This window comes from Andrographis paniculata, unplaced genomic scaffold (assembly GCF_009805555.1).
Source record: "Andrographis paniculata isolate CXL003 unplaced genomic scaffold, ASM980555v1 Contig69END, whole genome shotgun sequence".
Lineage (NCBI taxonomy): Eukaryota > Viridiplantae > Streptophyta > Magnoliopsida > Lamiales > Acanthaceae > Andrographis > Andrographis paniculata.
The window spans coordinates 7,932,915-7,949,310 of NW_026137605.1; the positions used below are offsets into that span (position 1 = coordinate 7,932,915).

The following is a 16,396-nucleotide window of genomic DNA, read 5'->3' on the forward strand; positions in this document are numbered from 1 at the left end:
ATGAAAGCATCGGTATGTTAACTTGTATTCTAAACTCTATTTTCTACTATAGTTTTTATGATAAAATTATTAAATTCGATCATTATTTTCATTAAAAAAAAATTATATACAAACAATATTCAAAATAATAAAATAAAAATACTTCTTGATACCTTAGCAGACAAGCAAATAAATTAAAATTCGAAAGCTAGATATCAACTAATTAATTAACTGATACGCTCTTTCTAGAAATCTTGTCACCATGGTCTCATATATATTAAATTAACTATTTATATGCATTTGTCCATAAGGCTTCATGTATAACTTTTCAAAACAAACAAATATTATACTCCCTTCCCTTCGTTCTAATCCAAAATATTATTTAACTTTTATTTAAATTTAATGAGAATATGATATATATATATATGTATGTATGATTAATCAACAAAATTTGGTCGAATTCAGTGATGTATGATTAATCTTGATGTGAGAAGGATCTGATCTGATCATTAAATATTTCTCCAGTTTTCAGTGTAATTCTTTTATTCATCCAACAAGTCTTCACTGGATCAGACCAACCTAATCTGAGCCCACTTCAGTATAACTCCTAAACTACTAAATTTAAATTTATTGAGATTGATTTACTAATCAAATAAAAAATAAATAAATAAATAATACTACTACACTCTTACCTCATTGATCCATAAAGTTGCATGCATTACAAAAGAAAATGTAATAAACAAATTAGTGAAACTTAAAATTGTTAGGATATACAAATGAATCTTTCACAAAAGCCCCATACTTAATCCAATACACGATCAAGAATGACCTAAATGGACCCAAAGATGAAGGGTGTGTTTGTTTGTTTGTTTTTTTTCATCATGGAAAAATATCACAATCAACATTCTATCTACTTTAGTTAAAACACAACATCCCAAACATTTTAAGTCATCCAAAACAAAGTCATCCAAAACAAAGCCAACCAAGCACACCCTTTATAAAAATGAACACGATTAACTAAATAAAGAATCCATTTTATTATAAGTATTTCAAACCAGCAAGAAAACCAGGACAGGATACAATCATATCATATGTCTCCATTTCCATCTTTCCAAAACGTGGCTGCAAAACAATAGTAATAATACAATACAGAAATGTGCACCTAGATCCATGATCCCAATGGTAAAAATGAAAAACACTTGACCGACAAGATTGATTTTATAATCCAACCATGTGTGTAACATCATGACTGTATATTACTTACTAGTTTGCCCCACACCACCAATGGCTGCCATATTTGAATATTCCCTAAAATTGGTATCTGTCCATTTCCAGATGATGCACCATTCTCCATTTCTCTTCCCATCACTTTTCTAAAAGTAATCAAATCTCAACATACCAACAAATCTCAATATAGCTGGCAGCCATTTCCATTGACAACACCGGAATAACAGAACCCTGTTTCTCTACTCTCCACCCCATCTTGTTTATCTCAGAATTCACACTAATTTCAGCATCAATGGCTTGTACCATATCCCTAAACACAATTTCTTGCAGGGCTCAATCAAGATCTTGTTTGGTGTTAAAGGGGGATAAATCTAAACTCCCTTGCTTAATCAGTTTCTCAAACTCACTACAATCAAAAGATTTCAAGATTTCAATATGGAGTGATCAGAAACTCCCAACAGCAAGATCCACTAGAGGCCTCTCTACACAAGCATTCTTCTGGAACAAACCAAAGCCAACTTCAAGGCAGGGTAAGCTGATTAAATTATTCATCTACGTCTACATATTTAATGATTTGTGGATGGTTGTGGATTGTGCGTACTTAATCAATCCTGGCATTTAATTTGATAGGTTTCAGTTTTGTGCCCTAATTTGAGTAAACCCTAATTTCAAATTAATTTCCTCTTAGACGAAAAGGCTCAAGAGCTATTCGTGTATGAAATCAACGAGCGAGATCGGGCGAGTCCGGCGTACCTGAAGCTGAGTCAGAAGGAGGTGCACTCGCTCGGAGACCTCGTCCCCTTCACCAACAAGCTTTACTCCGGCGATCTGCAGAAGCGATTGGGAATCACCGCCGGTCTCTGCGTACTGATCCAGAACGTGCCGGAGCGGAAGGGCGACAGATTCGAAGCTATCTACAGCTTCTACTTCGGCGATTACGGCCACATTGCCGTGCAGGGCGCGTATTTGACTTACGAGGATACGTATCTCGCCGTAACCGGCGGATCGGGGATTTTCGAGGGGGTTTATGGCACCGTCAAATTGAAGCAGATAGTGTTCCCTTTCAAGCTTTTCTATACCTTTTACCTCAAAGGAATCAAGGATTTGCCAGCGGAGCTGGTGGTCAAGCCCGTGGCGCCGACTCCCTCCGTCGAGCCATCCGCCGCCGCCAAGGCTGCGGAGCCGCAGGCAGCAGTTTCGAATTTTACAAACTGATCCTGCATCGGTTCGAATCCCAGGGAATATTGTTCGGGAAAGACCTTCCACCGGATTCCACCATGTCCGATCAAAATTCCGATCCGATAGGAGCCCATCGGCGAATCAAATAAAATATCTCCGGCGTCCTAACTAATGTCTGATTACATTTTCAAATGCTTTTCATTTCCACTTGTTTAATTGGAAGATCTTCACCGTCAGTTCCCACCTGTGTTATTCATATTTCAACGGTCAAGATCATTCTAAACCGCACAAGTATTTTAAGCCTGTCTGCCACGTCAACTTACTCCCAATAATAAATTAATAGCAACAGCTTTAACAATAATTTTTCTTTCAATTAATACCTTTATTAATTTAAAGAAAAATTATAAAACAACTATCTCGAAATTTTTACTCAAATTTTCATTATTGATAAAAAGAATTCTCAAAAATATATAAAAATATATTATATATATATATCAATAATTAAATTTATATAGAAAAATATTATAAAAATATTATGGATATGTTTAGTTGTGAGGTTTGAGTTTAGAAAATTAAAAATTGTAATAAAAAGTTTATACTTGATATTAATAATATGTTTCTGAAAAAATAATATAAATATAAATATAAATATTTTTATTATAATAAAAAATATATATATATATAAATTTGTACAGCAGTAAGTATTATCTTAAAATATAATGATATAGTGATTCAATTATACTGTGGAATTTAATTTCAAAGTAAAATTCATGGACTATAAAATAATTGAATGGTCATTTTAGGGCCCAAGCATACTGTTAGGCCCAACTGATCAAAGGCTAAGCAGTGTACACTTGGGTTCAATTGGGATTGTAATTTTTATATTACACCTCCTTGATGAGACAAAGAGTGTGTTATTTAGGGTTTGTTTGTTTTGTGTTTTGATTTGAAAAAAAAAAATATATGAATTATAGAGAATTGTATAGATAATATAACGAGTATGTTTGATATATTCATTTTTTAAAAAAAAATGTGTTGGGTATTTTTTGCTAAAAAGATTTTATGTGAGTTATAGAAATTGTATAAATAATATAAATATAATGAGTATATTTGATATATTAATTTTTTAAAAAAATATGTTAAGTTTTGTTTGCTAAAAGAACACTGTGTTTTAGTTTCAGATTTTTTCGAAGTTAGAGTACAAAAAATTATATTAGTAACATAAAAAAAAATTATATTTTTTATTAAAAATTATTTTATTTGTAAAAGAATAAAATGTACATATTATACTATATATTAAAAGTTGGGTCGATAAAAATCTTGATTAGGCAAAACAAACCATGTGTGTATGTGTTTCTTAATTTAGTTTGGTATTATTTGAATTATATATATTTCTTTTATAAAATATTGTTTTAAAAATTATTTAAACAAAAAATTCAAATTTTTCTATTAATTTTTTTGTTTTAAAATATATCATTTCATTCCTTGTTAACCTATAAAATTATTTTTAATATAAAATATAAACATAATAATATTTTAATTATAATAGATAATTAAAAGTGATGTACAAATAATTTTGCTCTTATATTTAAATATAAATGTAATGGCATAATGGTGTGTATATATAATAAAGTAGTATAATCTATATTAAATAAAATGGTCCAAAATTACTAAAAATAAAAATATATATTAAATCAAAATGAACAAAAACAACAAAATGTACACGTTAATGCAGGATGGAGACTATAGCTTTTGCAAATCTGCAGACATTTGCTTGGTTCTTTTTTCTTTTTTTTTAATATTTTTTAAAAATAATTTCAAAAAATACAATAATATATGAGGAGATTTGCAAGAACATGTAAAACTCTAGCAAATTAATTTTTTATTATTTTGATAATTATGATTTAATGAAATAAATGTAATATATATCTGATTTTTATAGAGAATAAAATTTTATATAAAATAAATAAATAAAAAATTATAAATATTTATTTACAATTAACATAAATTAATATTCAAATCACGTAAGTAGTTTTTGTATGAAAAGTAGTTGTGAATTGAGACATTTTTAGGCAAAATTGATTATTTCTCAACAATAAAAATTTTGAAAAGAAGAAATAAAAAAGAAAAAAAAAAAGTGAAGTAAACAAGAAAAATACATGTAGCCTTGTTAAGACCATCCAATGATGTTTATAATTTTGTACTAATATATATATATATATTGTTTCATCTGAAGTCTTGGGTTTTGTTCTTTTTATATTTTTTCACACACTTTTTTTCAACAAAATGAGTACATTACACATATTCATTATTTTTATATTTTTTACACAATTTTCTATATTTTATAAAAAAAAATCCAACAATCTCACAAAATAAATACACCCTTGATATTTTTTTTTCGGGGGGCTATGAGGAAAGTAAAGAAAAAATAGATGTATGCGTCTCCTAAAGTACTCCAAAAACTTTTTATAAAAGATTGTTTCGTATCAAACTGATCGGTAAAAGAAAATGAAATTAAACGAGAATCCAACAAAGAACAAACACAAAATTGGATTGAACTTGAATTCGAAGGCAAAAAATATGAACAAAATACATAAATCAACATAAAAATGCAGGAGGAATTGACAAAAAACATAATGAAAACAAAAAATGGAATTAAAAACATAGAAATTTAGAGTGTGTTTATTGGATATGTTGTGTTATGCGTCCGTCAATACTCTTCACTATACTTCATTTAATTCCATCGATACTTTTTTATTTAACTTCTACCATGATTCCCTTTTCATAATATATATATATATATATATGAGCTTTACACAATCCTCTCATTCACTTAGAGAAATATTTTAATTATTTTTGTTTTACATTTTGAAGAATTGTAGTTTCAAGAATTTTAAATTCTTAATATAGTAGGAAGAGATGAGCATTACTTTATCACAACGGTGTATAGTTTAAAAAGAAAAAGAAAAAAAAAAGTGAGAATATATATATTTTTATATTGGTTAAATATGTATAAAATTGATAAATTTACTAAAAATATAAATATATTAAATTAAAATAAAATCAAATCAAATCAAATATTACGAGACAAGAAAATAATAGATTTGTAAAATATTCCATATAAATCAGCAACGAATATATATACACATATATACATACAATATGATAAAGAAATCACCAAGATATCATTTGGGATAAGTCATGTGCATTCATATTGTGTGTTTCAATAAGTGTATTTTTTTATATTATGTATGAAAAGTTAACGTTTTTAATATAAAAAATAATAAGTTTATTTGTTTAGTGTTTTGGTGTATATAATTTTTCTTTTTTATGCTTAGTGTAGAGAATTATAGAAAAAATATATAAATTAATATTTTATATTGAATACTTATTTTTTTTTTAAGATAATAAAATATAATATAATATATATATATATATATTAAGAATTATATCATAAAAAAATGATGAAAGAACAAGTTGAATATTTTGTATTAGAAATTTTAATTTTTATGAGTAAATTGAATATTATTATATATATTATTTTAATATATATATTACTTCCTCTGCCACGGTAGATACGAAAATTTAGGAAATATGTAACTTTTAAATAATTAAAAATATATTAGTGAAAATAATTATTATATAAAAATAATTTTAGATTAATATAATTAATTAGTCTAATTAAAATTTAAAAAAATTATAAATTAAAATATTCAAAATGAGATTAAAGTGTATAATTTTTTTCCAGAAAACGAAAGTGACAAGATAAGTGGGATGGACGGAAATAAAAAAAATGGACACCGTAAGTGAAAAGAGAGTAATATTTTTATAATACTCTTTCCGTCCAATAATAATCTTCCCATTTGACTTTTCATTAAGAAAAATTATTATTTTATAGATATATAATGTTAAAAGTAATATAATGTCTATTTTATTCTTAAAAAGGTAATGTGAAAAATTAAAAAATAGTAATAATATTTTGGTATTTAGTTCAGAGTTATTTTTTTTAAATAAAAATGAAATAAAATATTTTGATTTAGACAAACAAAAATAAAAAAATTAGTAGTGGAGCGTGTGAGACAAATTAAAAACATTGACACTACATACATAGAGCCTGATGTAGTTTTTGAAAAATAAAAACAATAAATATTTAGTGCAATATTTAATTAAATATAATTATTTAATATAATATTTTTAAAATACTTAATATTAATATATAGTAGTATTATAAATTTTGAAATATCTGTGTGAAAAAAAAAAAAAAAAAAACATAACTATTATTACTTGTTGTTAATTGAATAGTATTAACTATATAAAATTTAGCAATGACATTCAAATTGTTCACCGATAGACTCATAATCAAATATGTATTCTCTACATCCATTCTTAATGGATTTATTTTGACATTGTAATTTGTTTACTATTAATGTATTTTATTTTTTTTAGTAATTATATTTTTTATATTAATAAAAAATCTTATATTTTAATCTACTTCAAAAAAAAATTAAAAAAAAATAGTTACATTCGCCTTAGAGATATTGTTTTATTTTATTTTCTCTAAAAGCAAGCATTAAAATCAAGATTCCGAACAGAAAGCGTGTGAACCTAAAAACCCGCTTTTTGAACCATATTTAGCGGTGCCAATTAATTTCTAATGCGCCAATACCCCGAATATAATTTTTGCATAAATAAAATAATAATAATAATAACCGTTGCTTTTTAGCGTGGACTCGACCGTACCTGATCCCCACCATAACCTTATCCGAACCAGAATATTCCAGGAGGCCTGTGGCCCCCTCAAGAATGCCCCCTCAAATGGACCTTGTCTTCTATTTTTCAATATTATAATAACAATTATTCTTATGATCATAGAAAAAATTCACACAAATATATATTATATTCACATTAAAAATATTTATTCATAAATTTTCCTAATCAATATTAAAATAAATAAAAGCAGCCACGCTAAGCTGTCTTATTAGCCTCTCGAATCAAATTGTTGTTCAATTATGCGGTGAAGGTATATTCCTATTGCTAAATTTTTATTTTTTATTTTTAAATAAGAATAAAAAAAAAATATATGTCGGAATATTTTGAAATAGTTGTCGGGAGATTAAAATTTATTGGACAATGGAAAACAACACTGGAATATTCCCTAATGATTCCATCACATTTTTTTGTGTACTGATTTTTATTTACTCGGATTTTCTAACATTCACGTCAAAATATAAAAATTGTGAAATGATTATTTAAAAAAATAAATAAATAAATATATAAATAGGGAGCGCTAAGTGGGGGCACAACAGGATTAGCACAAAACTTCGGGGGGCAAAGGACAAAACAATTCTTGTTCTTATCTATAAAAACGTGTGCGAATCATCTGTAGAATATTCTCGATTTTGTTTGAATTTAGATTGTTTTTAATATAATATAACTATTTTTTTTTTTATTGAAATTGAATTTAGAGATTAATATTTAATTATGTTTATATTTTCAAGTTAAATCATTATCCAACGTAATATTTTTACTAGAATATCAATATTAAAGGTAATATATTTTTTTTAAAGGAAATTTATAAGTATAGTGAGAGAAAGGGTTTGTTACTTTGAGTTTTTTAATGAATTTATATATATATATATATATTATATGAAAATTTGTATTGATAATAAAAGAAAAAATTATTTTGTATTGAATTATTTATTCTTTGCAAATAAATATATTAATTTGAGATTATATTATATGTTTAAAAATACTAAATGAACAAACCGAATCCATAGCAACACAATTACATTTATATTATTACGAAATATTTGTGTTTATCCGAGAATGCGCACTGATTAAACCCCAGCGTCGGGGGTTTGAACCTATAACCTCATGGTCACAAATCCAACTCATACACCACCAGCTTATACACTTGTTAATTATTTATTAATTATATTTTACTTAAATCATCTTATCTAAATGAAACTAAAAGTATAAAGTGAGACGAAAATAATATATTTTAAATAATATTATTTCCGTCCGGTTCTAAAAATCTCATTTATTTTTTTTTTTCGTGTTAATTTTTTAATATTAATTATTATATTAAAACGTAATACAAATTAAGAAAAAATTGAAAAAATACTTTCATCAATGTCTTATAATATTAATAAAAAGACATTTATAAAAAAAAAATTATAAATACAAAAATATTTTTAATTTAGATATAATGACTCAAAATATAGATAAGATAAAGGGACGGAGGGAGTATTTTTTTAGAACCATATATAACTCTGAATGGTTACAATGACAAATTAGTCTTGGGTTTGTTTGGCTTTAATTTGAAATTTGAAATAATGATTTAAGTTTTGATTAAATTATATGTTTTATGTAATATTTTGTAAAATATAATAATATGTTTTTATTAACAATTATGTTTTATGAAAAAAAAAAAAATTGAAATCAATCAAACAAATAAAGTTTTTACTTAAGAGTGTGTTTGTTTGAGGGATTTTGTGGGATTTCTACTATTCCCACAAAATTTTTCCTAAAAAAATATTAAATTAAACATTTATTTTTTCTTTTTTATATTATACTAAAAATCAATTTTACATTCAAAACATTACATCAATTCTTATTTATATTACATCATAGAACTATTCAAATTCAAAATTTTTTCTATTCAAATCCCAATCCAAAATACAAACCCTCAACCAAACACACCCTTAAAAGATAACCCCCAAACAGACACACCCTTAAATGATTTGTGATGGGCATTGTCTAACCTTATGGGATTGTTTGGTTGGGTTTGGTTGTATATTGGTATTTTAAAATTATTTCAACTATAATAAATTATATTTTAAATTATTGTAAAGTATATATGAAGAAAGAAAAAAGAAAAAGGGTATGATTAGTAAAAAAATAAAAACTATTTTTACATATAGTATACTACTATTTTATCTCACTTAAATTGTCTTGAAAAAATTATAATAATTTTTAAAAAATATTATATCAGCGAATGAATTTGTGGAAGATAAAAAAAAAATTAAAATCAATCTGTGTTTTGTGTGGTCAAAACTAAAGTGAAAAGTGATAGTATTTGATAAAATTAATATGAAGGTAAATTAGTAATTGAATGAAAAATGGAATAGATTATAGATGAAAATAGGCTATTCAAATGAAATAATTTTAAATAAAAAATAAAATAATTTAGATGGGACGAAAAAATAAATAAACAAAGATCTTGCTCCGTTTTTTTCAGAGGAGTTGATTTATGGTGTATAGTAAGTTGAATTGTGTAAAAATATAAAGTATATTATTATTTTAAATTGAATATTTGATTTTTTGTAATAAATATTATTTTTTAAATTTTTTATTTTTGTTAAAGATATTTCGTATTTGTATTACTATTATTTTTTATATTACAATTGAAAAATAATATAATAACAGTAAGTGTTTTATTTGATATTTTTTAAAAAAATTAATAATGATAATAATAATAAGGAAAACCAATTCATGCCTTCAATAATTAATTAGGATGTGTTTATTTAGAAACTTGATTTTTTTTTTAATTTGAATAATAAAAATTTAAATTATAATAATTGTAAATAAATATAAATAGATATTAATATAATATTTTATATATAAAATTAATTTTAAATATAATATAAAAAATAAATATTTGTTTTAACGTTTTTATTAATTGAATTAATAATAGAAATTCACTCTAAATCTTAAAACTTCTACTTCTTCTTCTTCTTTTTCTTTATTTTTTTCTTTATATTATTATTATTTTTTAAAATTCCAAGTACTATTCATCGGATCAAGACTCTCCCAAGCCTTCACGTTACGGAGTTTTCTGCAGGCGACGCGGCGCCACGCGGCCGCCGTCGCCGACCCTAAACTCCAACGGGAAATAAATATATACGTACACACAGTGGTTGTATGTTTATATTATTGTCAACATTATTATCAATATTATTATTATTATTATTATTATTATTATAATTCTGTTTCGATGATTCTGTATAGATCCCTTTATTCTCGTATTTTCATTCGGATCTGTCTATGCAGAGAAACAGACCAAACGGCTTCTCCCAATTTCCCCTCCTCTTTATAAGCTAAAACTAATTAAATAAATTCTAACTAAAAAAAATGCTGATCAACACCACCACCCATCATCGCCTTCGTCTCTCCGGCGAAATGCAGAGCTGTCGGAATTACATTCTCGCCTTGGAAGAAGAGCGCCGTAAGATTCAAGTTTTCCGACGCGAACTTCCTCTCTGTCTCCACCTCGTCACTCAAGGTAATTAATTAATTTTGAGTGGTCTGAAAAGTTTTGATCTTGTGATTAATACGACGTCGTTTTGGAGCTCTCTGCAGCAATTGAGTCATGCAGGCAGCAGTTCTCGGCGGAGTACAATAATAATACGACCGGAGCCCAATCGGAGGAATTTTCCGACCAGATGTCCGGCGACGCGCCGGTGTTCGAGGAGTTCATTCCGATTAAGAGATCGGCTTCGTCGCACTCCGACGACGACGGCGACGAGGACGACGATACTGATTTCAGCAATAAAGATGGGGAAAGCGATTGGAATAACGACAAGAATTCGAAGAAATCCGACTGGCTTCGATCCGTCCAGCTCTGGAATCAGACCTCAGATCCATCCTCTAAAGAGGTAGCTAGCTTCGATTTTAATTTTCGATCAAAAATAGAAATTTAATTTCCAGTAATGACTGGATTTTGGGGCTGAATTTGGGAATTAGGGTTCGCCGAGGAGAGTCGCTGTAATGGAGGTGAAAAGGAACGCCGGCGGCGCATTTCAACCATTTAAGAAGGATAAAAGTCCTGCCGCCTTCGAAGCTGTGACTCCGCCGGCACCACCGCCATCCACGGCGGACGCCGCCCAAAAGAAGGAAGAAAAAGATAACGGACAGTCTCAAAGAAAGACCAGACGGTGTTGGTCGCCGGAGCTGCACCGACGATTCTTGCAGGCCCTCCAACAACTCGGTGGTTCCCACGGTACATACATACATATATATATAATAATAAAATTATTTATTTATTTATTTTTGGCCATGATTATCTTGAATTTTGCAGTGGCTACGCCAAAACAGATCAGGGAGCTGATGAAGGTCGACGGGCTAACAAACGATGAAGTTAAGAGCCATTTACAGGTGTGCAAATTTCAACGGCTGTGATTGTCTTAGATTTAACAGAACACATCATCCGTCCGTTAGATTTTCACATCTTTCTGGTAGATGTTAAATTGTTAATTAACTTTTATTTCAAGAAAAGCAACAGTAATAAATATTAGTAGAAGGAATCAACTACTACTTTTTAATTCTTCACCAGTAAGATTGTTTCTCGGATTATATTCTCTTCATACCAAAAACACGCTTTTTATATATATTTTTTCACTTTTCTTTTAATTCAGAAAACACGCTTTTGCTTTATTTCAGAAATACCGCCTCCACACGAGACGGCCTACCCAAACGAACGCCGCCGCCGCCGCCGGCAACAGCGCGCAAACGCCTCAGTTCGTGGTGGTCGGAGGCATATGGGTGCCGCCGGAGTACGCGGCAATGGCCGCGACCGGCGAGGCCTCCGGTGGAACTTCCAAGGGAGTTTACGCGTCAACGGCGGCGCTACCACGACCGGTGTTTCGGGAGGCGTCGGGCTCACCTGAACGGAGGCGGCATAACTCTGACGGCGCCGGCGCCGGCGGAGGAGGGGGGCGGTCGGAGTCCGCGTCGGAGTCCCCCGCCACGTCATCCTCCACGGCGGCGGCGGCGGCGGCGGCTAACTGAGCAATTTTATTAAATTTGTATAAATGGGTTTTACTGAGATGGCTCTTGTGACAGTTGTCGATTTTGTGTCATTTTCGATCTTATTTTACTTTTACATTTTTTGGATTTTTGTGTTGTTATTTAGGTAAAAATCATGTCATCTATATTTATTTATGACTTTGTTTTTACTAGTTAGTTTTTAAAAATGATCAAATTAAATATATATATATATATATTTCATCAAATATTAAAATTTTAATTTTTCTAATTTATTTTAAAAGCTTCAAACTTTTACTCCCTCATCCATCAAATCTATTTTCACTTCTTTTATTTTTGTCATCTAAATTTATTCATATTTTTTTAAAAGTAAAATAGTAAGATTTTTTGTATTTTTCTTTTACCCAAAAAATAAATAAATAAAATTTTTATTTTTCTTAAATTTTTTTTGTTATATACTCCTCATTTAGTAATTATTATTATTATTATTATTATTATTATTATTATTATTGTTATTGTTATTGTTGTTGTTTAATTTATTCATACATATATGCATATAAATAATGAATAATGCTGATAATTTACCATGGCTCTAATTGTTGACATGCGTTATTGAGTACGCGCGCCTTCTAATCCTCGCTTGTAATAAATACAAGTGTGTTTGTTTGTTTGTTTTTTAATAGTAATATGATATAATATTTGATGAGTATAAATTATGAATATTTATATAAAATTGTAAAAATTAAATAATACATAGAATTTTAAAATAATTGTCAAAAGAAGTAAAGAACACATCTCAAATTTTCATCGATTTATTCATATTAATGATTATAGTTATTAAATGGCATGTATTTTCTTGAACTATATATATATATTCATTTAAGTTTGCTATATAAATTACAAATATTAATATTTTAGATTCATAATATACCTGCATTGAATTATAAAATTCATTTATATCCTTCTGTTCTACATAGTTTGTCCACTATTTTTATTTCGATTTGTCCCAAATAATTTATTTTTTATTTTTTTAAAAAAATATAATTATACACTTTAATTATATTTTAAAATTTTAAAAAATTTAAAATTTTTATTTTAATTAAACTATTTAGTTTAATTAATTTTAATTTATAATTATTTTTATTAATACATTTCTTAATGACTTACTAATTACACTAGCACACTAAAATCGAATTAACTGGGACTAATGGAATAATATTTAATACTATTACTAATAAAGTTCAATAATTTATTGATTGATTGCTCAACAAATTGAAGCACAATAATTTCTTATCTATGATTTTAATAAGTTTATATTAATTCGACAACAATTTACTGTTATTAATATATTGTATTTAAGATTTTGTTTATAGTTTTTTTTTTATTATTATTTATAAAAAATAGTTTTCAAAAAATAAAAAAATAAAAATTTATTTTTTATTTTTTATATTACAGTAAATATAAATTTTACCTTTAAAACCCATAAAAAGATTTTTAAAAAGGTGAAATATGTGTATTTTTTAATTATTGAGAAGTATTACTAAAATATTTATTTATTTTATTATTTTTATATTTTTTTATTAAAAACTATGAGGATTAGACAATTATTATTATTATTATTCCGTTTGGGCTTGTTATACTACTATTTTCGGATACTAAAGAATAAAATAAGACTAGTATTTTAAATACAAAATATATACTTTTTCTCTTATTTAATAAGGTATTTATTTATTTTTTAATTATTGTAGATATCTTTATATTGGTATAATATTTTATACAAATATTATTATATTTATATTATACAATACGAATAAAAATATATTTTTTTTTAAATTTGTATTCTTTGTAAATATAATATTAATATTTAAAATTTTACATGAAAAAATAAATTGATACGGTCTTTGTAAATATAATATTAATATTTAATATTTTTAAATGAAAAAACAAATTGATACGGGCGGATGGAACATAATAAAGTCCATTTTGCTATAAATTAAATATTTTGCCAAATTATTGGAGTGGGTAAGTCAATTTAAATAACTTTTCTTCCTTTAAATTTGAAGTCGTTGCAAAAAAAAAAATCATAAAATTAACCCCTAGTGTCACTACTACCCAATGCTTATTTATATCTAACTCTTATGATGTAGTGAAGTTGAGATATAAAAATAAAAATATCTAAATTTTTCGGTAACTATTTGAGTAAAAGAAATCAAAATAAAAAATAAATGATTTTTCTCTTTTTTTGATTGATTGATTGATTTATTTGATAATATGAGAATTCTTAAGCGCTATTCGAAAGAACGCTTTGGGTAAATCTCTAGTCGATCCTAATTTAAATATAAGTACTAATTACATATGACAAATTTTTTTTTACGAAATATTACTTCACTGAAAATCTCTATTATTCATTGTTTTTTAATGATCAGTTTACTTTTTTATTTTCTACTTGCAATATATAATATCCTTTAGATCAATTCATCTTGATCATTGTATTTTTTTTTTAGTTGAATTCTTAATTTTACCGAGTAGAAGAATTAATTATCATTCTATATATATATTCAATTTATTTTTTTTACAAATTTATTTTCTACTATCGTTTTTTTACAATTTTATTTTTTATACCAAGCTTAATCTTATATTGTCATTTTGGAATTTGTTTAGATATTTAAATTTAAATTTAAGTAATTGTTTAATTAGATATTTGTTTGACAAAAAAATATAGATTTGTTCCTTACTATTTTTAGATAAAACGTTTTTCTATAAATATTATTAGAAAAACTACATTAAAACTAATATATATTTTACTTATTAAAAAAAATTAATAATTCAATGCAAAATATTTTTTTTATATTACCAACATAAATTTTTATATTTAATATATAAAATAAATTTATTAAAAAATACAGTGAACAAACCATACATATGTTTGCTTTCAAATTTCATCGTAATATTAATATACTCCCTCCATCTACAAACTAATGTTGTATTCTTTTTATTTCGGACGTCCAACAACTATTATTCTTTTTTTTTTTTAAACATAAATTTTATTTTTTTTTCCCTCCATTCATTTATTACTTTTAATATCTAGCATACAAGTAAAATTTGTTAATTCATAACAAAAAGACAATCACTCAAAAAATCGTGCAAATATACTTTAGGACAATAAAAATTAGGCGGAGTGAGTATTATTTTCAATTCAAATATATTATTTTCTAAAAAATATTTTTAAAATAATATAAAAATAAAATCATATTTTTTAATAAATAACAAAATAAACCCATAATTTATAAACAATAAGATACAATACATGTTTATGTCCCAAACTAAACTTACCATTATTAAGTGGGCACGATTTTTAATAAAAATAAATTATTTTATTTTTATAAATATTAAATCAAATTACTATTTAAGTTACATTTTAAATTTCAAACTAAAACTAAATATAATATTTTTATATTTTTTTTGATCGGATTAAAATCAGATATTTTTTTTTGTTGGTTTGGCCGTTTGGGAGATAAATTTGAGATTTTAAATAATTATTTGATATGATATAAATAGTATTGATATAATATTTTAAATGTAAAATTATTTTTTAATATAATATAAAAAAATTAAAAAATACGATAAGAATCTAGTTCTGAATTATAATTTGAGCATCTATGTTGATTAGTTTAAAATTTAATTATCTTAATTATATTAGTAATATAGTTAAATGATATAAATTCATATATTTCATCCGTCCGCCCTAAAGGTCTTATTTACCTTTTCTGTCATTATATTTAACATTAAAAATATTTTTATATTTGTATAATTTTTTGTACAAATGTCCTTCTATTAGTATTACAAGACACTAATAGAAGTATTTTTTCAATTTTTTCTTAATTTGTATTACGTTTTGATATAATAATTAATATTCAAATATCAATACGCAGAAAGTAAATGAAATTCTTAAAGCCGGACGAAAGTAATATGTATTTTCTAAAGTATTAAGCACCTAATCCATGGGCGTAAAAAATATGAATATAATTTGATACTCCCTTAGTCTCACTTTATTAATGTATTTTTTGATCTTTTGTAGTATATTAAATACTACTAAATATTATTAAAAGAATACTATTATATTATTTGGATGAGAGTCGAACTCAATACTCTGCAAATCAAGTTTGACATGTAAGTCACGTTAGACGAATTATGTGTGGCTGATAGATTTGGGGGCATTATAGTTTGAACTCGTGACTTGAAGGTC

At 26.0% G+C, this 16,396-nt stretch overlaps 2 protein-coding genes across 2 annotated transcripts; both read left to right on the plus strand.

The window, feature by feature from the left end:
* The first annotated feature begins 1,265 nt into the window (after window positions 1-1,265).
* Window positions 1,266-2,621, plus strand: LOC127264233 (allene oxide cyclase, chloroplastic-like). Its single transcript, XM_051293693.1, has 2 exons — window positions 1,266-1,736; window positions 1,895-2,621. Exons 1-2 carry the CDS (start codon window positions 1,499-1,501, stop codon window positions 2,419-2,421), a joined length of 765 nt encoding a protein of 254 aa, XP_051149650.1. The 5' UTR covers window positions 1,266-1,498; the 3' UTR covers window positions 2,422-2,621.
* Window positions 2,622-10,210: 7,589 nt separating this feature from the next.
* On the plus strand, window positions 10,211-12,279 carry LOC127263347 (transcription factor HHO3-like). The gene is made up of 5 exons (XM_051292329.1): window positions 10,211-10,669; window positions 10,747-11,042; window positions 11,131-11,386; window positions 11,465-11,541; window positions 11,827-12,279. Exons 1-5 carry the CDS (start codon window positions 10,519-10,521, stop codon window positions 12,172-12,174), a joined length of 1,128 nt encoding a protein of 375 aa, XP_051148286.1. The 5' UTR covers window positions 10,211-10,518; the 3' UTR covers window positions 12,175-12,279.
* Window positions 12,280-16,396: the final 4,117 nt, after the last annotated feature.

Coding starts and splice junctions, on each gene's coding strand:
- LOC127263347 (XM_051292329.1), top strand. CDS start 10,519: ATGCTGATCAACACCACCACCCATCATCGCCTTCGTCTCTCCGGCGAA. Junction 11,387..11,464: donor ACAACTCGGTGGTTCCCACG/GTACATACATAC, acceptor TGAATTTTGCAG/TGGCTACGCCAAAACAGATC. Junction 11,542..11,826: donor AAGTTAAGAGCCATTTACAG/GTGTGCAAATTT, acceptor GCTTTATTTCAG/AAATACCGCCTCCACACGAG.
- LOC127264233 (XM_051293693.1), top strand. CDS start 1,499: ATGGCTTGTACCATATCCCTAAACACAATTTCTTGCAGGGCTCAATCA. Junction 1,737..1,894: donor AAAGCCAACTTCAAGGCAGG/GTAAGCTGATTA, acceptor ATTTCCTCTTAG/ACGAAAAGGCTCAAGAGCTA.